At 46.2% G+C, this 26433-nt stretch overlaps 2 protein-coding genes across 3 annotated transcripts in view; one reads left to right on the plus strand and one right to left on the minus strand.

The window, feature by feature from the left end:
- Positions 1-755, plus strand: part of ELP4 (elongator acetyltransferase complex subunit 4) — a gene marked incomplete at both ends in the record, with an annotated part of 241013 nt that extends 240258 nt beyond the window's left edge. Inside the window, one exon of one of the 2 annotated variants that reach the window (XM_080714478.1) lies at positions 610-755. In XM_080714478.1, the coding sequence (XP_080570604.1) occupies positions 610-755 (146 nt within the window). The remainder of the gene's footprint in view (positions 1-609) is intronic. The other variant, XM_080714479.1, reaches the window with a different exon arrangement.
- Positions 756-7374: 6619 nt separating this feature from the next.
- PAX6 (paired box 6) lies at positions 7375-22141 on the minus strand (the record flags this gene model as incomplete). Its single annotated transcript, XM_080719718.1, is given in 13 exon segments — positions 7375-7460; positions 8130-8280; positions 11938-12053; positions 12152-12302; positions 12512-12594; positions 13090-13248; positions 18789-18954; positions 19695-19910; positions 20005-20046; positions 20820-20950; positions 21952-21982; positions 21984-22048; positions 22051-22141. Coding segments are annotated over 13 exon segments (1488 nt in total).
- Positions 22142-26433: the final 4292 nt, after the last annotated feature.

Genomic DNA, 26433 nt, shown 5'->3' on the forward strand with positions numbered 1-26433 from the left:
AACAGATATTAGTGCTGACTTACCTGAGCAGGTGAAATATATTAGCTCTCTGATTGACATAATTTTTCCCATTTGCCAACATTTATATGAAAATGCTAAGTTCCTAGGAAAAGCATAGCCTTGAAATAGAATCATCAGGTTAACTTACAGACAAAGAAAAGCAAGCATTTACAGGAATCCACAATCCCCGAAAAGCTAACTATGATTTAAAAAGCAGTTTTGGAGCCCTGGCAGAAATAGAATAAGGTCATTGGAGGGGCTTGCTATTATCTACGTTGCATTTTCCAATTTGTGTGTTCATGTTTTCATTCCAACCTAAATAAAAAGAAAATCTTAATGCATTTAGGTTTGGACTCTGAAAATATTCCACTAAGAGTCTTGGTCCAGTTTCTGCAGTGACTATAATTTGTAAAAATCTAGTAAGAATAGGATGTGATTATGTTGGGCTTCAGTCTAAGGAATTGTTTTAGCAGGAATTTTATATGCAAGACTAAGTGCTGATCAACAGAGCATAATATTGTATTCTGAAGTATGCTGGAGAAAGCAAAATTAATTTTTTCCATTCTCTTTTTATTTCTTTTTTCCTCCTTCTGAAATGTTCTGTCACAGCGACTGCATTTGCCTCCAGACTTGTCAGACACAGTGAGCCGCTCAAGCAAACAGGATCTGGCAGAATCCGCCAAGCTGCTGGGCCCAGGCTGTGGCAAGATGGCCGGAGGCAAGAAGCACCTGGACTTCTAGGGATTCCTCCTTAGTCACTGCAGGCAGAATTATATGACACTCTAATTATGACTGGTAATAGCTTATGTAAATATTTTTCTTAATGACTTGACCCTCCAATCCTTGGAAAACACAGCTAGGATTACAAAATGGAGCCTTCATTCTTCACTTTGTTTAACCAACTTTGTGAACAGAGATAGTACCACAGAAATACTTTTGGTTGAAATTTCACTTTTGCTATGTTAGAGGAATTCATTCATTTTTAAAGAAATTAGGGAAAAGGTCAGAAAAAAAGAAAAACGAGGCCTTCCAGTGGTCATTAGTATACATGCACTAACTCAGTATCATGGTAAAGCACATGTTACAGCAGGTAGCATATAAAACGTTTTGAAATTCACATTGTTTTTGAAAACACTTTCTCTTCATATCTGAAAAAGTCACTGTCACCAAAAATGTTCTGGTTTTTTAAGAGAAAATTATATAAAATTAAAATTATATTTACAAATAATATATGGAGTCATTTTGCATTTATATATCCTATTACGGTGATGAAGACAACATATTATTTTGTGATTTAGACTCTTAAAGATAATTAGTCTGCCATAGTAGACAGTAAATATAAAGAATTTGAGTGATAGAAGGCATAGGAAAAGAAGTTGATGGTCTTCTGTTTAGTAATCCTAAACAGTTGAAGTCAGCACTATAAAATTATGTCAACAGACATAATTCAGGATTGAAATTCAAACTGACAACCACATTAATGCTAGGATGCCAGGGGAAAAGCACGTACGGAAGCTTGATGAGAGATTTTTATAGTGTAGTTCTAAGACAAAGTGAAAAATCTGAGACCACTCAGATTTCCACTGCATCACATAAACCCTTTCTTAATTATGAACATTGGGTGAATATGTAAATTTCTAAACATATAAACATGTCCCTTGGGGACTGTAGCATATTGAGCTGGTATTCATAAAAAACACTAGGTTTGGGGATGATAGTTTGATACTTCAAAGCTTTTGACAAATAATAGATAAAAGGTAAAAGTTGAAAAGTAACTTGCATATTTAAGTGAAGCATTTCAGTTTTGTTGAAGGCATTTAACAAATCCATTGGGAGAAACCCAATTTCCAAAATAAAATACATTTTCAAATATATTGGAATATTTTGAAGTAGTTATAACTAGCATTTGTGAGCAGTTTGCTTTTAATATACTACAAATTATACTTTATTTGCTCTTGACAACATTGTAGAAAACAAAGGCTAGGTTTTTTAAACTGTCTAACCAATATGATGAATGTCAGTCACTTAAAAAAAAAAAGCACTGTAGCATAAACACACACTGTATACAGCTTTTATTCAGAATTAGAATAATTGAATCAATGACAGTGATTTGCCAGGGTGTCAAATCTCTCCATCATATCCTGTCACTACCAGTTTATTTTTTGTGATCAAAATCAAAAAGACAACTATTTTGTCACTAGCTATCTCATTAGTACTAAAAAAATCAGGTTTATCCTTTTTATTTTTTTTAGAATGTCTGGTTTATTTTTTTCATCTCTTTTAATTCTAAAGACACAAATTCTTCCCCATTTTCTTTTCAAAATAAAGTTTCAGAATTGATCTGTCAGTTAAAATTAAAGGGCTTTTATATTAAGCAAGGATTCTTTCAAGATTTAAAGTAACTTCAAAAAAATCAATTTAGCCCATAGATAATAAATAACGTTGTGCAGATACTCCACAACGGCTCTGCTATGTCCTTTGAAAGCCTTCTGAATAAGATGAATAAATTAAAATGAATACTTTAGTTGGGTTATTAGTTTAATAAATCTAACCTTTTTCTTACCGTGTTGTGATTCATTTTACACAAACATACAACAGAACAATTACATAGCATTTGACTCTGCAAAGGAAATGTGAGGTCATCAGATATGCAAATTGCTTGTCAAAATACTTAATAGGTCATTGATTTACTTCCCTAGTTCCATATCTATAAAATTAACAGCCAATTACTACTTAATATATGCTTTGCAAGTAGATAAATTCTATAAAAATTGAGTGTGCGTATCTGAGCCCTTTTTTTATATAAAAAAGAAACTTCAAACTCAGTAACTAACTGCAGTTTAAGCAGTAACAGTACCTGGGCTTCCCAGAAATTCAGGTCCAAGTGCTTTGTTTTTATGATTCACTGGATAGGCTTTGTAAAGATAAGCTCCTGGAACAAGATATGTATCTTTTGTTTTCCACTGATAAAAACCCACCCTAAAAATGTATTTTTCTGCCTTCTGGAAATATTATCATTATTTTTCTCTATTACCCTAATAATTTACGACATAAAAATATTGGTCTTCAAAAATGCTATCGTATGTATGCACTACCTTTCTGATACATTGCAAAATACATACGCCATTAACATATTTTGTTTTCAATTATCTACTTGACTACATAAGTGCTTAAGAATAACACAAAATATAGTATCTGAAGTGTCCTGATATCTTTTAAGTGTTTCCAGCATATGAACTTCAAGACACTGTATGGCACTCCTATCTCACGCTAGATCTGCCTTTCTTTAACATGAGGTAAACATTTTTGACTGCTGCAGCCTGCTCAGGTACTTGGGATTCTAAGACCTTCTGAATTGCTTTTTAGAAACCACCAGACAATATCTTCTTTTCTCTTCCTCTCTTCCCTCCATCCTTTATCTCCACCTCCAGGATCTTCAAATGCTAACATTAAACCAAACAAAAATTTTTCAAAAGGAAGGGACACAGCAGTTAATTTCCTGTCTATCTTTTAATCTTAACGAATGAAACGCATACATACACATACAAAAGGGAACTCCTATTCATTTGTTTAAGCCCATTGTCAATATCATTTCTAAGACATCATGTTCCTGCTTTGCAAAGATAGTGATCAACAGCATCAAAATTAAGCCTTGCTAACCCTAAGTACTTAGACTTTGCAGTCTTTTCTTTCTTTTTTTTTTTTCCTGTACTGGGGATGGTACCCAGAGGCATTCTACCTCTGAGCTGAGCTACACCCCCCAGCCCTATTTTTTATTCTTTATTTTGAAACTGGGTCTCACCAAGTTACAAAGGGCCTCACTAAGTAGCTGAGGCTGTCCGCAAACCGCCATCCTCGGGTCTCAGCCTCCCTAATGCTGGGATTACAAGCGTGCGCCACCACGCCCGGCCACACTCTGAATTCCTAAACTGAGCAGTTTAGTCACTCGTGACTGAGGCCAAAAGAAAAAAAAAAAAAAAGAAAAGAAAAAAAGAAAAATGAGAAGAATATTGGCCTTAGTGAGTCAAACATACAAACTAAAAAAAAAAAAAAAAAAAAAAGCCTTTTTAATCTTATTAACTTTAAGGCCCAAAACACAAAGAAATGAGCAAAAGCATGTAAAATATAGACACCATCCAGAGATAACATTCATATAACAAAGCCAAATCTTAAACACTACTATATAAATAATCTTAGGAAAACTAGTTATGATTAAACAGCAGGAAAAAATGGTTATGGAAGCCATATCTAGAAGCCAGTGATTTATCATTTTAAAATTAGTAGGCACAGCTTTGGGTGAAAAAAGTATATTCTTGAAGATTTGTTAGAGTAAAAAGCATTTTTTACCTAGAGTTATTCAGTTCTAATTTATCCACCTAGTTTCCCTAAATCAAATTTGGAGAAAAATGTTAGTCTCTTAGTACCGTGTTTCAACTCAGGACATCACAAATACAGCCTTCATCCTAGAAAATGGAATCAAAACATCCCTGCAGGTTTTCTGTTGACAAATAAATAAATATACCTATCATTAAACAAAGATGAATGATTGAAACCATGAGGAAAAGACCAACTCCAGGCATTGCTACCATACGGCGTCCATGATGCTGTCCCAGAGAGGCCCTGGAACTCTGTTCAGAAGGCCATTCATCTCCCTAGGGCATGGGCAGAAGGCAAGGCAGCCGTTCCCATCCTGCTGGACCAGAGGGCTTCTCAGCTCAGCAGCCGCTTCTTCACACTAAACCAGGCTGTGCCACTATGCCGCGGCAATCCTGATGCTCGGAGGACATGTGTACGTGACCCGCGGACCTGAGGCTCCCACATCACTGGCCTGCTTCCAGCCCCAGGCCCCAAAGTCCATGCTCTCTACACATCAGAGCCATGAAGGCACTGGCTACCTGACCCTGGCCCAAATCATGACCAGCTGGGAACTGTGCCTTCTTACAGGGAAGAAGCTAGCCAGCCAGCAGCTATAGCAGCACACGCTCCTACAAATATGTTCCTTCTCTGACAGTTCCCTCAGCGCACGTCCCTTAGGGAACAGAGGCTGCAGAAGGTCAGGAGGTAGAAATGTCAGCATGGGGGACTACCAACAGGGAGTCAGTGCCGGCAGCGTACAGCACAGGTTGACGAGGAATGAGACTACGCACGCACATACAAGAACCTCAGTCAACTTAGTAAGGTGTCTCTAAATGTGAGGCAACTCTGGTGGACTAAAATTATTAGTATGTAGCACACCAAAGAGATGAATCTCAATTATCTGTTCATCAGTAATTCCTTAACTCAAAAACAGTACATGCTGAACTAGAAGGTTATGTTTAAATCTTCCAATTAATTTCTAGATTTCTGATCATTTGCCTTTGGGGATTTAAAAAAAAAAAAACAACAGTGCAATTCAGTGGAAGCTTGTCTTTTTCCCCCCCAGAGATTTCTGCATGTGCAAGCATTTTAATCCAAACTGCCAGACCCCCAGCCTTAACTGAAGTTTGAGGAGGAAAATTTATCTATATTGACTTATATGTTGCATAAAACAGACAGAAATCACAGCCTCAGACAGGCCTTTCTTACCCAACAAAAGCTTATTTTTTTGTCCATCCTTTGCTTGGGCTCAAGCACTCCTGCCCTGCATGCCGCCACTTTAAACATGATCAGATCTGTGCTTCATTGCAAATAACAACTGACCAACAATGGGCCCTGCTTCATAGATTTGGGAATGTTTGGCTTAAGCTGCCAATGACTGAAGGCCTTTAACTCCCACCGGCCAGTCACAGTCCGCTTTGTTGTTGTCTGTTGATGTGTCTGTGCTCATTATTCCTTGACATGCAACATCCCCCCCTCCACCCTCCAACTATCCACCACCGCACAGAAAGCAAGATTCAAATGGAACAGCTGTAGTGGTTCAATGGGAAGTGATGCCTCTTGTGCAAAGGGGAGGGCGACAGAAAAGGGAGAGAGCCTATCTGAGAAAGGCAACAGCTTTCAGAGAGTCTTGTTTAAGAAATCTACTAGTGAATGTACTTCAGTGAAATCAGTGTTGAAATAAGCTGACAATGGAAATCTGCCCAGATTGAAAATGTCAGCTCTAATTCAGAAAATTCCTAGTTAATAGCTTGAATTTTCAAATTATTTTTAGGCTTTGAAAGCTTTTGAATTAAATGACTAATTGGGAAATGTTACTATTTTGTATATACGTGGTAGGTATAAATGGCCACACATCTATACACAGCTTTAAGGGGAATTTTTCTCTAAGACATTTCCAACTGACCGTATCTGTGAGAATTATTTTTTTAAGAATGCAAGTGTGTGAAACTAAAATACAGTGTGTGTGAAAGTAGAATGTTAATCTAACATGGAAACAAAATTTGTAACACCACACTATAAGGTTAAAAAGAAAATAGTATAATAAAGGAAATACAAAGGCTTTGGCATGGTTTTTACAATCAACAATGGTTAATTTTGATATGTAGTTGTGAACAACTTCAAAACACTTAAGTTTAAAACTCTTGCAAGCACTTTTAATTGATTAGGAATGAATTCTAGATGCACAAAATGATTGGACTGTGAACAGTAATACAACTCTATCTAAGAACAATTTTTTGCTGGCCAAAAGAAGAAACGTATGATTGCATGAAAATGTGTATAAAACATCTATAGAGTATTCTTGTCAAATATAAATGAAATTAACTTTATTATAGAAATCATTCTGAGGATTTCTAGGGAAGACAAATACATTTTGACATAAAACGAATTGGATTATATCGAAGACACACTCTACCTTTTAGCTATCAATGTTTTTCTTCCTTGAATTTATATCTTACCCTTTTTTGCACATAAACTTCATCTGTTAACAACCTTTGGAAAACCAACAGATATTTCTTACATAAATCTAGTGCATGTTGTTCCAGGTTTAATTATATGCAAAGGAATGATACAAACTTGGAACCTCAGTCCATAAACTATGAACAGATGGGTAGAAGTATTCGATATATCTTGATAAAACTCTTAGATTCGTGGCAAATCTTGTCGATCATGGTTTCCTTTGTTTTTTCTTTAAACAACTTCATGACCAACACAGATCAAACATCCATCCAGTCTACGTTGTTCTTTTTTTTTCCCCATTATAACATACAAATGCCCATTTACAAATAATACACCAAAATGAATAAAAGCTTGGATACCAAAATGAAAATTTGTTCCAACTGATACCGTGCCTTCTATATGCAAAGGTCCTTGTTTCAAGTCCATTCCCCAGGGGTCCAACACAGGACACAGTTGCAGAATGAAGTGCTTCTAACAGCCATTTTTCTTTCTTTCCTGAACGCCCAACTGTTGCGTCCACATAGTCATTGACTAAATTAACACAATTTTCTTTTTTTTTTACTGTAATCTTGGCCAATATTGAGACATATCAGGTTCACTTCCCGGAACTTGAACTGGAACTGACACCCCAGGGGAAATGAGTCCTAGAAATGGATGAAAGAAATAGCCATGTAGATATTCTCTTCAAGGGACAGGCATGGGATATGAATTTCTCTAATTCTTTTTAACATTTCTTAACTGTGTTTAAAAATCCCTTCAACTGCTACGCAAACAAAAGCAACACCCTGAAAAATTAGACAATGGGTTGTTTAAACATACCTATTGAATCCCAAGTCCCCCACCCAAAAGAAAAGGAAAAGCTCCATTTACATGGATATTTGGAACTTTACTGAGAAAAACCATGCCTGTAGACAAATGTGGTGCTTCCACATTGCAATGCAAGGCTTGGAAAAGCTAGGAGATGGAGAAGTCTTCGAAAAAGCACTCGCTCTGCAGCCCTGGGGGCCCTTGCTAGAGACCAAGGCTAATAACCTGTGCTCTGAAAACTGACACTCAGGCCTTGTCTTCATACACAATCTCTGTGACCATATTCAGCAAAGACAGCTTTTTCTTCTATATGATGATGTCAAATTACTAACTGGACTTACTCAATTTCCCTTTTCAGTCGGCTTTTCCCAGAAACAAGGGTAGCAAAGAGTTAAAGGCACCCTTACACAAGGCCAGGAGGCTGTTCTCAAGTAACTCTGGAGAGCAAGCAGGGCAGGAGAGGTTGTGAAGGCCCGCCCTGCGGCCTGCAGAGCCGAGCTGCTCACCTGTGGAAGTGGTGCCCGAGGTGCCCATGGGCTGGCTGTTCATGTGTGTCTGCATGTGCGGCGGGGTGTAGGTGTCGTAACTCCGCCCGTTCACCGAAGGGCTGGTGGGCAGCATGCAGGAGTACGAGGAGGTCTGGCTGGGGACTGGGGGCTGTGGGGAGAAGGGCAGGCTTGCAGTCACTGAGAAACACACGTTGCAGCCACATGACTGGGCACCCTCTCCACCCCCGGAGCCCCACCTAGGAATCTGGCCCATAGAGATCGCCTTCACGTAAAAATCCTGGCATGCCGTAACTGATCTCAGGCTGGGTTTGCATTGGCCACTGCCAAAATTGCCTGCTCATCAAACTTCCAAAGCACTGTAAATGCAGACCATTGTCCAGCAAGACACATCCATAGGACTTCTGTCCATCTTCGTCTTTTACCTCTGCTGGGGTCTTTAGAAAACCCAGGGTGTGAGGACTCCACTAAATGTAGCCCCTCTCCCTGCAAACCTAGATCTATTTAAGAACCCTGTGACCCCCAAATGGTGTATCTCAAGTTTGGGGAGAGAGAAAAAAGGGAGGAGCTCTCTGTGATGTTTGGTATAGGGACCTTGAGAACCTTTCACAGCTGGACTCACGGGATTAAAGGTTCTTTGAAGAAGCAGATCCCTAATGACTTCAGGTTAAACTGGTCAGAATTGTAAGTATAACCTGTCTCCGTCCTGAGAACTAACTGTAGCTTCCTAACAAAGCCCCAATGTCCTGACTGTTTTATCTATAAAATTGTTTTGCCATCCTGGCATAATGGTGCACACCTGTAATCCCAGTACTTAGAAGGCTGAGACAAGAGGATCAGAGGTTCACAGCCAGCTTCAGTAACTTAATGAGGTTCTCAGCAACTTAGCAAAACCTTGTTTAAAAATAAAAATAAAATAAAGCCAGGTGTGGTGTGTCACGTTTATAATCCCAGTACTTGTGAGGCTGAGACAGGAAGATTGCAGATTCAAGAATAGCCTCAACAAATAGACTCTCATCAACCTACTGAGACCCTGTTTCAAAAATAAAAATATAGGGCTGGAGGTGTAGCTCAGAGGTAGAATACCCCTGGGTTCAATCTCCAGTGCCACAAAAATAAAATAAAAATAAAATCACACTGGGTGGGGGGGGGATATGGCTTAGGGGTAGAATGCCCCTGGGTTCAATCCCTAGTACCAAAAAAACAAAACAAAACAAAAAAGCCGGGCATGGTGGCGCACACTTGTAATCCCCGCGCTTGGGAGGCGGAGACAGGAGGATCGCGATGGTTTGGAGCCAGCCTCGCTGGCTTAAGAGACCCTGTTTCCAAATAAAAAAAATATAAAATAGGACTGGGAGTGTAGCCCGGAGGTAGAAGGACTTCCAGGAACCCCAGTACCACCACACACACACACAAAAAAAAAACTGTTGGTATCCTCTAAGGGCCACAATACTAGTGTTTATGAGACAACCCTCTCTCCTAACTAAACAAGAAATGTACAGGGCTGGGACAAAATCCCTCTTGAATTCTTGGAGGCTATTCCAGGGCAGCAAGCTTGGGATGACTTAACAGAAGCATAATGTCAGCTACAATGGAGATGCTAGTACTTCTTGGCTCTAAAAAGGGAAGAAATGCTGAACGTTCCAAGAGCCACATTCTCAGAGTTCACCTGAGAGAAGGTTCGGAGGAAGATACCCAACCTTTGCAATACATTCAAGGGTTGTGACCAACAGGATGAACAGACAGAAAGACTGGCAGCCCCCACTCCAAAATTCAAAGCACAGTTTCCTCTCAACAGTAAAACTTCTGATCATTTTAGTCATTTTCATGCTTTATAAAGGTAATTTTTTATAAAAATTACACAACTCATTTTAATTATATGAGTTGTGTAATTTTTGTGTGTGTGTGTGGTACTGGGGGGTGGAACCCAGAGGCTTTCTACCTCCGGGCTATACTCACAGACCTATTTTTGGAAACAGGGTCTCACTAAGTTACCAAGAGCCTCACTAAATAGCTGAAGCTGGCTTCGAACCTGTGCGATCCTCCTGTCTCAGCCTCCCAAAGTGCTGGGGTTACAAGAGTGTGCCACCACGCCCGGCTTGAGTTGCTTAATTTTGTGTGTGTGTGGTATTGAGGGTGGAACTCAGGGGCTTTTCTACCTCCGGGCTATTCTCCCAGACCTATTTTATACTTTATTTGGAAACAGGGTCTCACTAAGTTGCTGAGAGCCTCACTCAGTAGCTGAGGCTGGCTTCGAACCTGTGCGATCCTCCTGTCTCAGCCTCCCAGGCGCGGGGATTACAAACGTGCGCCACCCACGCCCAGATGAGTTGCATAATATTTAAAAGTCAGTGTTTGAAATAAATTGACTCCCCAAACCAGTCTATATATGGCAACAACCCTAAGAGCCCACGTATTTAGTTGCGTCTAATTGTTTTCTCATATCCACATTTTGTTGTCTTCACAGAAACCTGGATGTTGCTACAATACACGGAGCTGAACGAGACGCTCTGTGGCCTTATTAAAGTCAGATGATGACTGCGAACGTCAAGTTCAAGGAGACACACGGGCCTTGAGGGCACTGCCAGAATTTCAGCTTGAATTTGTTTCTAATTTCTGCACTCACTTCCTCTAGGCAACCTGACTTCTGGAAAATTCCAAAGCAGTTATAGCAACACCGACTAATGGGCTGTTAATCCCTTAATTTACATCAATTGCGCTATGGCCAATAATATCCAGATGCAATAAAAATAAGAGAGTGAATAATTCCTCTGAAGTTGCTTATCTTGCTGTTCCTCTATTAGTCTGAAGACTGTAAAACATTTATTTTGTTGTTATTTGGATTTGAAATCCAGGGAAGGATGTTCAGTGGAGAATAAACAATCTGTGTAACCCAAGAACTGTTTCCAGCAGTGGCTCATGCTGGCCAATCTCACACCGTCAGGCATTTCTAATTGTTGCACAAACAGGGGACCTAGGAAAGAGGCCGGAGAAGGGTCACTAGAAAAGGGGTATTTTTTTCCCATCAAGAATCCATCCAGCAACAAAGGTCTCATGCAGCCCACCTGCCTTTCAACTTACATCATGAAGTGCTAACCTAGTAGAGGGCTGGGCAATGTTGGGACTGCTAAATATTTGGAACAGAATTAACGACAGGCGGAGGAAATTACACCACATGAATAGCACCAAGATTTCCAGGCAGCTAAGAAAGCCACAAACTTGTCACATAAACTTACAGCCAAGATACACTAAATTTCCAGCAAATGCTTTCTATGATTTTTTTTAAATTTTAATCTGTAGAGAAAAACTAGCTTTTCCACCATATGAAACATATCTGACTGTAAATAATGATCCCATTTCTTATCCTTTTTTCTTCCCGCTAGTATATCACATGTGCCCCTAAATAATGCCTGGAATGCATATACAGATTCTATTTATTTCTATGAACATATTTACGTAAACCCAAATTACTACCTCCTAATGTGGCTGCACTAGCTCTGCTTTTGGTCCAAGGTTCACTGGGACCAAAACAGGCCTCACTACCACCCAACATACCAAGCTAACAGGACGATAAAAGGCAGATTAACTTGACTGAACAGGTCCGGTGTTTTGCTTTTGTTTTTAATGGCATGAATCAATCAATCAATCCACCAAAAGAGATTGGATTGACTGCCTCAGACTTGACTGGTCAAGCCGATCAGTGTCATGACAAAGGCTCCCAAGGGTGCAGACACAGCTGATGAGCCTGCAGGCCCCGACCCATTCCTTGCCTCTGCCGGCCGCGGGGCAGGCAGCCGGCTTCACTTACTTGCATAGGCAGGTTATTCGCCATGGTGAAGCTGGGCATGGGCGGCAGAGCGCTGTACGTGTTGGTGAGGGCGGTGTCTGTTCGGCCCAACATAGAGCCCGATGTGAAGGAGGAAACTGCAGGGAGAGAGGAAGGGCAGATGATCCTGGTGAGACTCAAGCCCAGGCCAAGCGGCTATAGCACACTTATTAGTAGTGTTAGTACTGTGTGTTACCAGGTGTGGTGGGTTGTGGGATTGGTTGGTAGACACTGGTGCTGAAACTACTGCTGATAGGAATATGACTAGGGGTGTTGCTGGCCTGTCTTCTCTGGTTCCTCAATTTTTCCTCTCTTCTCCATTTGGCCCTTCGATTAGAAAACCATACCTGGAAATGGGATGGAAGAGGTTAGCCTGGTGCCCACTCCTGGCCCAACCCACCCTTGGCACTGCTGCCCTCTGTACCCTGTGGGGACAGAGTCTTTAGAACAGGGAACCTGTAACTATGCATGCAAATGAATGGCGCTCCTTGGAAGCACCTTTGAAAAGGCAAATCGTGTGAATCATGGAGCGTAACACCACACCATCCCTGAGTACCTGTATTCTTGCTTCAGGTAGATCTATTTTGGCTGCTAGTCTTTCCCGGGCAAACACATCTGGATAATGGGTTCTCTCAAACTCTGAAACAGTTAAGTTGATTTTACATGTTGTGCAGGAACTCTACAAAATGTGCAGACCCAGCCCCGGATGATCAAGCTGGTTCCTGCCTCCCCACTCTCTTCATCTCCAACCCATTTCCTGTAAAGCACTTTGTCTGTGTTGACTGTACTTGGAAGGACTCCCCACCAGAACCAAGTTAAAATTTCTTTGCAACGCCATTCAGCGATCCCTCTGTGGCTTGGAATAGCCAAATCATCATTTTTCCTTTATAAATCAGACTTTTAGTCTTTGCATTACTAGAATATAACAAGAAGAAAGAACACACACACACACACACACACACACACACACACACACCTGAAATGAAGCCCATGGGGGGAGGGGGAGACAGAAAGAAAAAAATGAAACCTTTTCAGTCCTCTATGCAAAAGGCCCTGGCTAAATTTAGCTCCCTGTAGCTAGGCTGTGGCATTTACTCGGGGTTACTGCTTCTCTACTTTGAAAAATCCCATCACCTTTCTCCAGGGCTTCAATCTGCTCTTGGGTAAAGGATGTTCTATTTCTTTGCAGCTTCCGCTTCAGCTGAAGCCGCATCTGAGCCTCGTCTGAATCTTCCCCGTTGGAACTGATGGAGTTGGTATTCTCTCCCCCTCCTTCCTGTTGCTGGCAGCCATCTGGAACGAAAAGAATAGGACAGTAAGAGAAAGTTGGAATGACCTGGAGCTTCTGAAAGGCGCCCTGGTGCAGTGCTGCTGGTATTGTGGAGACTTTAGCTGCCTTCCAAAGGAGGCCTGGTGAAATCATAAGCTCCAAGGGCAGTATATCCTGACAGTCTCAACCAAGCATTCCTAAGGTAACTATCAGCCTTCTTTATTTAATAAATTATATTGTCAACACTTGTTACCTGACCATCTCTGTGTGTGTACGTGTGTGTGTGTGTCTGTGTTTATCCAGATGAGACATGCTGATACACATACAAGGTAGCGTTTCCTTGAATGATAAACTAATCACCAAAGTTTCCAATCAGAACGAGTACCCCTGATTCCTCAAATGCTTCACCCAGCTCCCTTTCTCTACAGAATGTATTTCCCTCTGGCTGTGTTGGGAAAATAGAAGAGTGATGTTCAAGATTTCAGCTGATCTATAATCAGTAATTCCTATCTAATCAATTAGATGTTGATAGGTTTGTAGAAAATGCTATTAAGAAACCAAACCAAGCTTGTAATCTTTTTAAAAAAATATTTATCTAGTTTTTATTTGAATTCTGCACAGTCAATTTCATTTTAAAGGTTGTGAATTTAGAAGTGCTCGCATTGTTCTGCAGTTTTATTCAACTATTGTATGAGTGCGCTTCGCCTTGACACCTATTACGAGCACAGCTGTAATTATATCATCACCAAGAACAGGCTATAATTGCTGAAAATGGAATTTTATATTTAGATAAAAGGACTGTCCATTCTTTGTAATGTGTTGCACCAGAGAAAAGTAAGATTTCTTTTAAATTTTTAACGTGTAATTTTAAAAAAGAAATAGTAGAGAGTTCACTAACTAGCTAAATATGCTATGTTGCAGCTGAGTCCTTGCCATATCATTTAAGTGGTACATTTTTAATTAGGGCATTTCCACCACTTTTAATGTAATTTCTATCATTAAACGGGAAAGTTTTATTGTTTTCCTTTGCTGCTTAGAGGGCAAGATGTGTGCTTTGGGCTAGCTGTTTCTGCCCTGCACCTTGCAAGGCAGATCCTGGCTAGGCTTCTGGGGCCTCTGCAGGCTGGGACCTGGGTCTTGAGCTCCAAGGACCCCAAGGGAACCAACAGGGGCTGCCCCCCTCCCGATCCTAGAAACTTGGCCAGTGCAAGGGTGGGGGTGGGGCTGGGAGGCCTTGGTGGGAATCGACTTGGCCAGGAATATCATTTATAACCAGGAGACAATAGGCAGTGCCTTCAAAGAGTTCAGGGAATTGTGACAGGATCTAGTGGGATCTTTTCAGGAACTTTGAAATGTTTTAAAACCCCAACTTTCTCCCCCATTTAAACAGGCGGATTCATCGGCACTGGCCACCATATGGGCCCTTGGAGATCTATTGAGATGACCACCAACACTTGAATAGCGAGGGGCTGCTTTTCAGCGGCGCACAATGCCCGGCGAGTAAGGGAAACTATTAAACTCCTGGGGCAGGAGCGTTGGCAAACTTTCGTGGGCAGAATTTTGAGGCCACAATGAGCACCGACAACAAAAGGATTCTCTTGAGGCGTGCAGCGGGCCACATTGTGTTACAAGAAGCCCAGTCAACAGACTTTTCAGCGAAGTGTGTTAACCCCTCTGCTCTGCTATCATTAATCACTGTCCGAAGAGCGGGCGGCTCGCTGCTATTTAGGGCGCTTGGCCGGGGGGATGGAGGCTGGATGGGGGGCCAGGGCAGGGGGTGGAGGGACACAGGGAGGGTAGATGGGGACCAGGACCGGTGGGGGGCAGAAGGAGGGGGAAGGGGTGCAGCAAGGAAGGGGGAGGATGGGGATGGGGTGGGGGAGGAGCAGAGAGAAATGGAGGGAGAAGGAAAGATGGAGGCCAGAAAGTATAAGAAAAGACAGAAAAGAACGCTGAGAGGGGAAACAGCCAAGGGAGCTGAAGGAGATAGAGAACTAGGAAAAGGAGGATGAGGGAGAGAGAGTACTAGTGAGCAAGCTGAGGTTCTGGGGTGGGGGGGCTTCCTGAGAAGAGTGGGGGAGGAGAGGACGCTGGGTTCGGGAACCGGGCAGGACTCACGTGCTGTGTGCACAAGTGTCTATGCTAATTTACTGCCCCAAGTTCCTGGGTGACTTTTCAAAGTGTTTATCAAGAGAAGAAATGGAGCTCTCCTCTCCCCCCCCCACCCTTTATTTTGGGGTTTGGGCCAAGTAGAAAGATCCATGGATGGAAGTCCGACTCTAGTCCCTTTTCTGGTACATTAGGTCTTGCCAATTAAACAAAGCTGCTGGGGTGGTTCAGAAGACCCCTGTAGACAGCGCCTCCCCAGCATCCTTCTAATGCCAAAGAGTAGAGATGAATATGCCTACTCTTCCTCTTCCCCCTCACCCATTTTCTCCCTCTCCTCCGTTCAGTGCTCACGCACTCTTATACACCTAAGCCTTCAACATGCACCTAGGCCCTGGGCTGTCTGGAGAACTGATATTTAGAGAGAGAAAAGTCAATCAAGATAAAGGAACTGGGTTTTAAATCCTAAAAAAAAAAAAAAAGTGGAATTCAAGGCCAGCGAGGAGAAACCCCTGGCTGAAAGATTCCTTCCTGACCTCAGCATGTGCTAGTGAAAATGTGTTTGCTACTCTAAAAGTAGCAACTATCTGCAGCCTAGAGGTGAGGGAGTGGTCACACAGATTAGGCGCCTCCCCCTTTCCCTTAGAGGATTTACCTTCTACCCTTAAACCTTTTAACAAAATAAAACTAGAAGTTGGACCTCAAATTCCTCCCATGATAAACCTAAGTGCTGGACAATTAAGATATCTTCTTTAAAAGGCGCCCCCTTGGAGCCACGCAAAGAAGGGGCCTTCAATGGGCCCGTCCACCTTCCAGCCTAATCCTAAGAAGGCCATGAAAGCGCCCCCCATTATCTCAGCCCCAGGACCATCTGACGCTGGGGATGGGATTTGTTTCCTGGAAGAAGGAGAAGAGGGGGGGGAGTGAGAAAAAAAAAGACGCTGGGAAATAAAATCATTCCTTAGTTTCTTAGTGTCTTAATCAGTGAGGCGGAAAACAAGCAAGAAAAGATAGCAAGCCGGTTGCCGGCACCTTTTCAGCTCCCGAGTGCGGATCAAAACATTGTAGCATCTGTTGAAAGAGAGACTGACTAAATCCTATAGAGGGCTTGGGTATTATGGGGCGGGGGCGCGGGGAGGAGATAAGAAAAAGTGTCTCCGTGATCCCTAAAACCACCAAATCGCTGGAGAATTGGGGCTGGATAGAGTTGTCTCTTGTTGTCAGCCCTCGTTGTCACGATTTTATTCACCGCCGCTTGGCGTTGATCAGATGGAAACCATATTTGTCTCCCTCTGAGACCTAACCTCGCCTTATGCTTTTGGAGTAATGGACTCTTTAAATCCCAAGACCGGCTTCCTGGGCCGGGAAAGGGGACCAGGGAGGGAGGGGACCCTCTTAGCTCCTAAAGGCCAGAGGAATCCGGGGGAACAGCCAGCCACCAGCGCCCCGGGTCCACGACTCGGCTAAGCTGGTGCCGGGCTCCCTCCCCACGCAGCGGGTCCAGGCGGCGCCTGCGGGGGAGGGGGGCACACTTGAGGGGCTGGGGGAAACTGGGGTGGGACTGGTAGGTGGTGACCCGTAGTTCTCTAGCCACTAGACACCTAAAAGTTAAGAGCTCTTGAACTAGCGCCACCTCCCAAAGAGTCACCGCCAGGCCCTGGCGTTAGGCCCTCCCTTCCAGTCCTCCAGAAGATCTAATCGGGCGCCACCTCTAGTGGAAACTGCTTCACTTGTCTCCTATCCCGGGGCCAGAAGCCTGGGAGGGCGGCATTGCCTGCACCCCATGCAAACCTGAGCTCAAGACTGGAGGCTCAGGCTCAGCCCTCCCAGGCCTGGGCCACTTGGCCCTGCACCCTCCCCAAGACATCATGGACCCAATGGGCCAGACTCTCAGCAGAGGGAGTCAGCAGCAAGACTTCAGACTGCTGGGGGCGGAGGGTGGACCGCAGCATCCCTTGGGTGTGTCCAGCGTGCACGGGCATATGGGAATCCTACAATTTCAAAGGTCAAGAGGGGGTGGGAGTTGTCTACCCTCAGCCGGATCGCTGGCTGGTCTCACGCGAGCGGGGAGTGGACCTGGGCCAGAGTGCTCGCAGCCCAGAGTTTACGGGTTCGAGGCCGCGCAGGCCAGGCGGGGTCGCGCAGGGGAGCCGCCCCCGCGCGTCAGGAGGCCGGGCCCGCCGAGCGCTGTGCTGGGAAACAGAAGCGGGGCTTTGCTCCCTATCTTCCCAGTGTCCGTCCTATATTGTTTTCTGCTCTTAAAACTGACATGTCTAATTGGCAATTGGTGCCGAATCGTGTCCAGAGGTCTCTTGTGGAACATTTCTACAGCTGTCTCCTTCAACTAGACGCTCATTCATGTCGCCTTAATGAGCAACAAAACGTTCTCTAATGGGCAATTACAGAGAGACAGGATTGTTCCCATAACAAATCCTTGCGAGTGTCAGAAGCATCCTTTGTACCAGATATTCGCATACTGTTACCGATTTCCCCTTCTCTAGCCCGGCCGGTGCAGGCGCGGGGCACCCGGAGCGCCCCAGAGCCCAGGGACGCACTCGGCCCTGTGCGGCAGCCCGCCCGAGCCCCCAGGCTCCGCCGAGCTCCCGAGCTCCCGGGAGGGAGACGCCACGTCCCATTATCCCACATATTATCTCCCTGTCAGGAGGACAACGAATACCGATTAATCTTCAGAGTAAACTGTTTCCTAGTCTTGACCAAGCTACCTCGGTGGGGTGTGGGGGAGCCACGGCCCCCCCACCGCCCCTCTCCCTGGGTCCCTTCTCACAGGTCCGGGGACTCCCCAGGTCCCAATGCGCTTCCAGCCCAGGTGGCTCCCAGACTTCTCACCCCACCTCTACCAACTAGCTGCCACCCACAGAGAGTGAGGACTGGGGCCCTGGGGCTCTGAGGGGAGAAGGGGGTTGGGGCAAGGACAGTGGGTCGTTTTCCTTGGGGGAATCGCCACTTCCAAGGCCCTGTTCTCCGCTGGGCCCTGCATCTGGCTGCTCATCCTCTCCTATGAACCCTACTCAGAGCCTCATAATTTGTCAGTTCCGGCAAAAAGCGAAATGATACAATTATGTTTACCTCCCAGCCTGTCAGCGTGCTAACTTGTCACACTTCTGCAGCAAGGGGGCTCTACCTGCATTTTAATGTCACATTTGAATAGGACACCACTCTGCTCACCCTTAGACACAGCGCACAGACTCCTACCTACAAATGTACACACCGGCCACCTTCGTGCCACTTGGCAAACATAACCCTTGGGTCACCAGGCCAACAGGAGGGCCCGACAAACACCACCTCCAAGCAATGCAGGTTGATGTGCCTGGGGCCTTGAAATCCTGCCCCTTCCCACAACAGAAGCCCAGAGGAGGAAAAGGTTGGAGGAGGAGAAAACAGGCCGGGAAGGCACCGCATTTATGGAGGGCTGAGAGGGTGGTGGCTTCAGTTTTACCTTGTGTAGGTTGCCCTGGCACCGACGTCCCCGGATACCAACCGGGGCGGGTGCCCCAGCTTCCGGTCTGCCCGTTCAACATCCTTAGTTTATCATACATGCCGTCTGCGCCCATCTGTTGCTTTTCGCTAGCCAGGTTGCGAAGAACTCTGTTTATTGATGACACCTGCAAATCAAACCAAAAGCAAACCAAATGGTAGGGTCTCCTGAAGACACAGCCACCCCGTCTCAAGTCCCCGGCTTGGCTTGCCCTTGGTTTTAAAGAATAAACCCCCAATACATTTAAAAGATCCCGCCTTCCCCCCTCTGTACACTAAGTGGGTTTGCACCTACATCATAGAAAGAGTGATAGACGTCATTATTTTTGTTCTAGAAATTGAGTTGGATACAGAATTGGGGGAGTTGTGGGTAGGGTCACCTTTACCAGGTATCTCTGGTGTCCTAACTCCTATCATTACTCTGCTTTGTTTAAAGGCTTCCAAATACAAGATTTAGGCTTGGTTTGGAGATTTTTCTCTCATTTTATTGGTTTTATATGAGAGCAGAAATGGAGGTATGACACCTGAAGGAAGGTGCAGGCAGGTGCATTTGGAGGAAGTTAGAATCTGGTTTTCCTTGTCCTTTTCCTTCTTGATTCAACTGCTTTTCCCCAGTGCCTCTGCCCTCAGGTTTGCAGCATGCAAATGAAGTGAACAGCTCCCCACACTTGACTCCCACTTTCCAAGTGGTCAAATAAAGGTCTGGGCACTCCTCTTAATACCCCAGGCACAGAGGAGACAAGTGGGCATTTGGGGAGAGACCTGGACGAGAGGCACTGGGGAGGGAGGAGGCGGAGAGAGAGAGGAGGGAAAGAGGAGAGTGTGGAGCTGAGGGCAGGGGGGTGGAGGGTGTTCTCAGTGAACTTACACTCGGTATGTTATCGTTGGTACAGACCCCCTCGGATAATAATCTGTCTCGGATTTCCCAAGCAAAGATGGACGGGCACTCCCGCTTATACTGGGCTATTTTGCTTACAACTTCTGGAGTTGCTACTCTCGGTTTACTACCACCGATTGCCCTGGGTCTGATGGAGCCAGTCTCGTAATACCTGCCCAGAATTTTACTCACACATCCGTTGGACACCTGCATAGGGGAAGTGGACAGAAAACCACATTATTAATAATTTCAAGACAAAAATAAAATTGTTTAAGTATGCATTAAACAATGACAAGCTTACGTTTTGATTGTCCAGCACTTGGACTTTTGCATCTGCATGGGTCTATAACACAAAAATATACCTTCAATGGTACGAGAACTTACTGTAGAGATCTTTTTTCTTAAAATTACATTTGTAGCCCTAAAAAACTACAAATATGAAGATACTTTCATACATTTTGAACTAAATTTAAAAAAAATTTTTTTAAAAAGCAGTTTTCCTAATCACTGCCTGAAGATGCATCAAAACGAAGTCAGGTTATTTTATTTTATTATTTTTTTTTTGCTGACCTTGCTTAAAGGCGTTATGTTTTAAAGAGCAAAGGATGGGGGAATAAACTGAATTTTTACTTTTTTCCTTTAAAAAGTATGCCCAATTGAGCAAATGTGAGTTAGAGAGGGATAAATAACATTTGCCTTTTAAAATCAATATATAGCCTTCATAAACATGAAGAATGCAAACAAATCTCTCAAAATCCGAGGTAAGCATGGGGTGGGAAGGGGGGCGAACCTGTCAGTTGATATAACTCAGCTCATTTCAGTTCATAAACTGCTACCCCAATTACTGCCTTTATCAGATGAAAAGAGTTTAAAAAAATTTTTTTCAGGGTCTTTTCTAGAGCAGATGGATTATCTTATGTAACTGACTCAGGTTGAAAGAGACAGGGAAGGATGTTGGAAGGAGAGGGGAGAGCAGGAAGGTGGGGAGTGGGGTGGGAGCTGGCGAGGTGAGGGTGGGGGTTCCACAATTAGCAGCGTTTACAGTAAGAAATGAAGAAGGGGCGCTGAGAGTGGAGGGCCGCAGGGGCGGCAGTGGGGCGGCGCCGGGAGGATCACCTGCAGAATTCGGGAAATGTCGCACGGCCGGGCCCCGCTGTGAGCTAGCTCTACGATCTTCTGCCGGGTGGAATCCGGCAGTGGCCGTCCGTTGACAAAGACACCACCGAGCTGGTTCACTCCGCTGTGACCTGAGGAAAGGAGAGGAGAGGAGAGAGGAAGAGGAGAGAGGAAGAAGAGGAGGAAGAGGAAGAGTAGAGGAAGAGGAGGAGGAAGAGGAAGAGGAGACAACCACAAAGCATCCTCAATTCCCTGCCAACCCCAGAGATCAGGTTCTTGATATCCGTTGGGGGGGGGCACCCACATCAGGACCACCAGCCATGCAGGACACTGGGGGCCCAGTCCCACATACAGTCAACTTCAGCCCATTGGACTACAGAAGCATCAGCCACAGGTCAACCACAAGGACGCCTGCGCCCCAGTACCACCAGCCCTGCAGTGCCCCAGCCGCTACCCCTTATCTCGAGGATTCCAGCCCGCCTCGAGGAGCAAACCACCGCCTCTAGAGCTCTCCTCCCGAAGATTCCTTCTGAACGACCCCACAAACCCTGAGTTCCACAGAGCCCACGCGGACCCTGCGAGGTCTCTGCAGTGTTGGACCAGTGATCGCAAATCCTACATCCCCGCAGCGCAGAAACGTCTAAACTGCCGAAGACGCGCCACAGCACCCGGTTTGGAATTGTTTTGTTTTGTTTTGTTTTAATAGGAAGGAAAGAAGAGAGACATCTACGAGGACCCGAGTGTCAAATCCGTGGCTAGAGAACCCCAATCTGGGCTTGCGCTCCTCCGCGGCAGGCTGGAGGGCCAGAGCCCTCTGGACTCAAAGCAGAGTTAGTCGGCCTGCCGCCCTCGCCCCCATCCTCCACTTCCGCTGCCGAACTCCGCCCTCCCCTCAACCGAGGACAGAGATCAGCAAAAATAAAATAAATTAAAAAAAAAACAGAAAAGAAAAAGACCACAACATCGCGTCCCTGTCCCTCCCTCCTTTATCTTGAATCTCACAACCTCATCCCATTGTCTTACGGAATAGGGCGAGGGGGGAGAGAGAGACCCTCAATAGCCCCCTCCTCAGAAACCACAGGCAGGCAAATTAAGCCAATCCCCAATTCCTACTTTCTTAAAAATCTCCAACCTGCAGCCTGGACTCTAGAAAGCCTGGACTCCCAGGAGAAGACGCGGGCTCACTGCTCTCTCTCCTCTCCTCGCTTCTCTCCTCTTGTAGGAGCCTCCTGATAAATTGACTCCAAGAGCCTGAGCTTCTTAGCAATAAATAAGCTCCAAATATAGAAGAGGGGGGAAAATATGATGAGCCTCTCTGACATTTGTCTTTAAAATAAAACTAGCTGCACGTCAAGTTTGAGCTTAATTTCTGGAAATAGGCGGAAGTCGCTCCGGATCATGCATGGAAGGCTAATTGAAAAGATCAGTCGGGGCGCTTGTGGCAGCCCTGTCACTTTGTGACAGCGCTCCGCTCCGGGAAATTGCATCGTCACGACAAACGGGACCGTGATAAAACGACCCTTTCCGTCCCTATTTGTAGATCACTCAGACAAGATTGAACTGCGCTCGTTTCTCCTTCGAGGGGAGCCGCGTTTTCAGGGTAGCCCAAGGCTTGGGGCTGGGGGGGGGGCTCACCGAGGCGGGGGCTGGGGCCTCAACTCTATGAGAAGTGACAGGCGTTTGGGGATCTGGGCTCAGGCCGGGGCCAGCTCAAGCAGGGACATTGCGGGGACACCGTTCTCCCACCGAGCAAGGCCTAGCCTGTGCTTCCGGTTTCTTCCCAATTCCCTTCCATCTCCTTCCTTTGCCTCCCAAGACCCAGCTCCCTCTCCAGCTCGCGAGCCCAAGGCGTTTGAGGCCGCCTAATTCCTAGACCTCCCTCGTTCTCCTTCCATGGGTGGGGGGGGGGGGATCGCGTGCCTGCGGCCTCCGCAGCTCTGGCCGCCGAGTGCTGACCCAGGAGAGCCCGGGCGCAGGCGCCTCTGCCAGCGTCGAAATGGCAGCGAGGACGTGCAGATCTAAATTCCCCTTCAGAGGTTAAGCCTCAATCATTGCGGCCCTTCCCTAGGGACGGCTGGCGCTCTCGCCCAGTGCCGATGATTATGCGCCTAGAATTCGACCGCGAAGCATCTAATAAGAAAGCATATGGTGTCAATTTGGAAGCTCCGCGCCTCCCGCACACCCGGGAGCTAGCGGCACAAAGCCCTGCGGGCCGAACTGCGACCCCGCGCGCCCCCGGGGCCCGCCAGCCAGGCCCAGAGGCGAGAGCTCAGGGCTGCTGCGCGCCCAGGCCCACCCTGGGTAGTGCCCGTGGCTGGGGGGGGGGGGGGTGAGTTCCAGGGGAACAACCCCGCCGCCCGAGGGGTGGTCAAAGGCATTAGCCTCGCCAAGGATTGTGCCCCCCGGGCCGAGCCGTGGGGTCGCACAGGTTCTGCACAAATAGCACCGCAAAGCTCGCCGCCTCCGCGCCCTTTCCTGAGCTCTGCCCTCGCAGCAGAGGCGAGCAGCGCCTCCAGAAGTGATGGAGGAGGCCTGGGAACTCTCTTCAGTCTCCGCGGTTGGACTAGGGCCGCTTGCTAGAAGACCTAGGCCTTTCCACACTAGAGTACAGTTGTACCCGCAAGTCGTAATACAGACTCCCAAACCTCAATCGGGCCTAGTTTCCTTACAGCCTCTCGGCTGGCAGGCCCGAGCTCTGGGCGAGCCCTGCCACACACCAACCCCCAAGGACTGAGCAGGAATCTGGGTGGGGACCCCAGGAGTGTGGGCAGAGGAAGAGCTGGCCTGGGACGACCAAGACCCAAGCATTTGCCGCCGCCAGGGCAGGCTTTTCCAACTCCTGGGCGCAGTCTCCACCCTCCTCCCAGACCCAGTAAACTCAGGCCCTTCCCGAGCCCTCTCCAGCTCCACGGTGACGTTCTCCAGCCCCAGCCGGCTCAGGGCCTGGGTCCTCTGCTCCCCTTTCCTCCCCGGCCTGTGGCGGGGGTAGGGAGGGGAGGAGCTCTTCTGGGAGTGACTAGGGCGGGGAGCCCCCCACCCCGGCTGAGGCATTCAGTCTTGGCTTAGCCCAAAGGGGCCTCCTCCAGCAACCCAGAGAAGCTTTCGCCCCGCCCTGCTCAGCCCAGCCCCTCACTCAGGGGTCAGAGCTCGGGCAGGGGCGGGGAGGGGGTGTGAGTTACAGAATTGGGGGGGGGGATGGGGTTTCTCTACCGCAGCTTGGAAAACTCTGATGGACCGATGGACCGCTCTGAAGGGCCCAGTCCTGCTCTTCCAAGATCTGAACAGCAGAGCCAACACCGTCCCCTCTCCTCCCCAGCTACTGGCACCCAGAGGGGCGCTGCAGCGACAGGTTTCCAGCCTCTGGCCTCTGGCAGGGAGGCCTGGCCAGCACCAGTGTCTTTGCCCTCCCCAGACCCTTGAGCTAGAAGTCCTGGAAAAACCTGAGGGACTTACTGTTCTGCATGCTGGCACTGGCTGGGGGCTGCGGGATCCCACGGGGCTCGAATTCGGGGCTCTGTTAGCAAGAAAACAGCAGTTAATCCTGGGCTACTTCACCAGGTGGGTCTGAACTCCTACAGAGGCCTTAGGACCAGGACGGGAAACCTCCTTTTTTTGACATTGATCCACTTCCACTCAACTGCTTGGGGCAATCTGAGTGTCATATAGCTCTGCCTTTCAATGCATGCAAAATCTACTCTTAGGGCCTCTAATAAAATACCCCAACATTCCCAATCCATTCCCTCCCCAAATTCTTTAGTGACCGACCGGATTTTGAAATTTTTCTTCCATCTGAATTTTATAGTGAAACATTCTAAAACAGTTTGCTGTGGCTCTTTCAGGTTGTGAAGCCCAAAAGCAGCATCTCAGAACTTGCCTGAAATCTGGGATGTCTGTCCACTCTTATAATAAAAGGCCTCACACATCTGCGCGCCCCTAGTTAAAGTCTTCCCCCTGAGATAAAACACACAGAGAGAGAAAGAAGGGTAAATCAAACTGGCTTGGAAGCACAGATAGAAGCGCTCTCTGAGCCCCTCTAGTAGGACATAATGTGCTTCTATGGCGCTTAAGCCTTCTCCCACGAAACCCTAAATCCCAGCATTGCACCCATATTTCCCGCGGCCTGTTCCACAGAAGTCTCCACCCTTTGGACAAGGTTGCTCTGGCCTGGAATGGGAGAATTGATGAGTCGGAGTCTCACTTGGGAAAACTATGAAGAACCAGGAAGAGGGGAAGAGGGAAAGCAGAGAAGAGTGGAGAAGAAGGTAGAGGTCAAGAAGTGGGGAGCTAATACCTGAAGTGTGAAGGGGACCTCCTCGAATTGCCTCTGGCCTGAAGGCAAGAGACAGAGCAGTTTGGAAAAGACGCACTCACTCCTTCTGTAAGGAATTTTACCACCTCAGTTGTCCCAAGGCCCCCAGGAACCCACCCTCTAGTCCCTCCTCTTTCCTTCAGTCTCTCCACCTGCTTCTCAGCCAGCCCCCGCATCTATCTCCCAGCCCCTCTGAGACTTTGCAAGTAAGGAGCCCAACTTTTCCCCCAAAACCTCACTTATTGTGATTAACTTCTCTTTTGGTGTTTAGATCTTCCCCCCTTTTACAGTACTGTGACACACGCTGTCTACCTCGCCTCACTGCTTTAAAAAGTACGAACAGGAGGGGGTGAGCGTGGTCGACAAAGCCTACAGACAGCGAACAATGGCTTCTATTCTCCAGCTCTCCCTGAACCCAAAGAGCAAAACCGAGACTCCCTAACCAGCAACACAGCTTCCAACCAAATGTACCAACAACTCACCAACTCACAAAGGGAACAGAGGCCGCTTCTCACTTCAGAGGTCCCGACCCAGTACCAGTCCCCCCAGGCTCGCCCTCCACTACCCCTGCCCACCTTCCCCTAAGAAGAAGGGTCTTTGAGGGGAGGGTGCAGAAAATAGAAACATAATTTCTTGTTATAAATATCTGGAGGTAATTGTGTTACTGGTGTGAGTTGTTAGGGGCTGTAAAAAGATACAAGGGCTCTGTGGGGAGCTCAATTGGGAAAAGAGAGTTACAATAAAGAGACCATTCAAGAGGTTTGCAGAAAAAAAAAAAGGAAAATAACGAAATAGTCACTGCATCATTTCTCTTTTTTTTTTAAAAAAAAATCATTCTTTTTCCCGTCGTGCCCGTGATGATTATTAATTTTGCTTGCTTGCAAGTGGAGAATCCCAAGAAGCACAATTTTCTTTTCAAGGCTATCTGTGGTCTCATTGTTAACTAACTGAGAGGCAGCTTAAATCCACAAAAAATAAACCTAAGATGAGGACTTTTTCTCAGCATCCAATGGTGGCCTGGGAAATATTAGCCACAGCAGAGGGCTACTTAGTGACCCCTAGCTGGGCTGGCTCTCTGATGGCCCCCTCTTCAGAGTTCCCACATCCACAGGCATGCCCAGAACAGGCAGAAACATCAACTCCAACCAGACTGTCTCTCCCTCCCCTCTAAATGTGGGCCTGCAAAAGGTAGCAGGTGAGAAGAGAGAGAGGGAGTGGGAGTCCCCCTTGAAGGGGTAATACTTCTGGAACTCCTTTCTGTACCATACTGCACATAGTCACAACTAAAAGCCCTCATCCTGGCTG

This window comes from Muscardinus avellanarius (genome assembly GCF_963383645.1).
Source record: "Muscardinus avellanarius genome assembly, chromosome: 1".
Classification (NCBI taxonomy): domain Eukaryota; kingdom Metazoa; phylum Chordata; class Mammalia; order Rodentia; family Gliridae; genus Muscardinus; species Muscardinus avellanarius.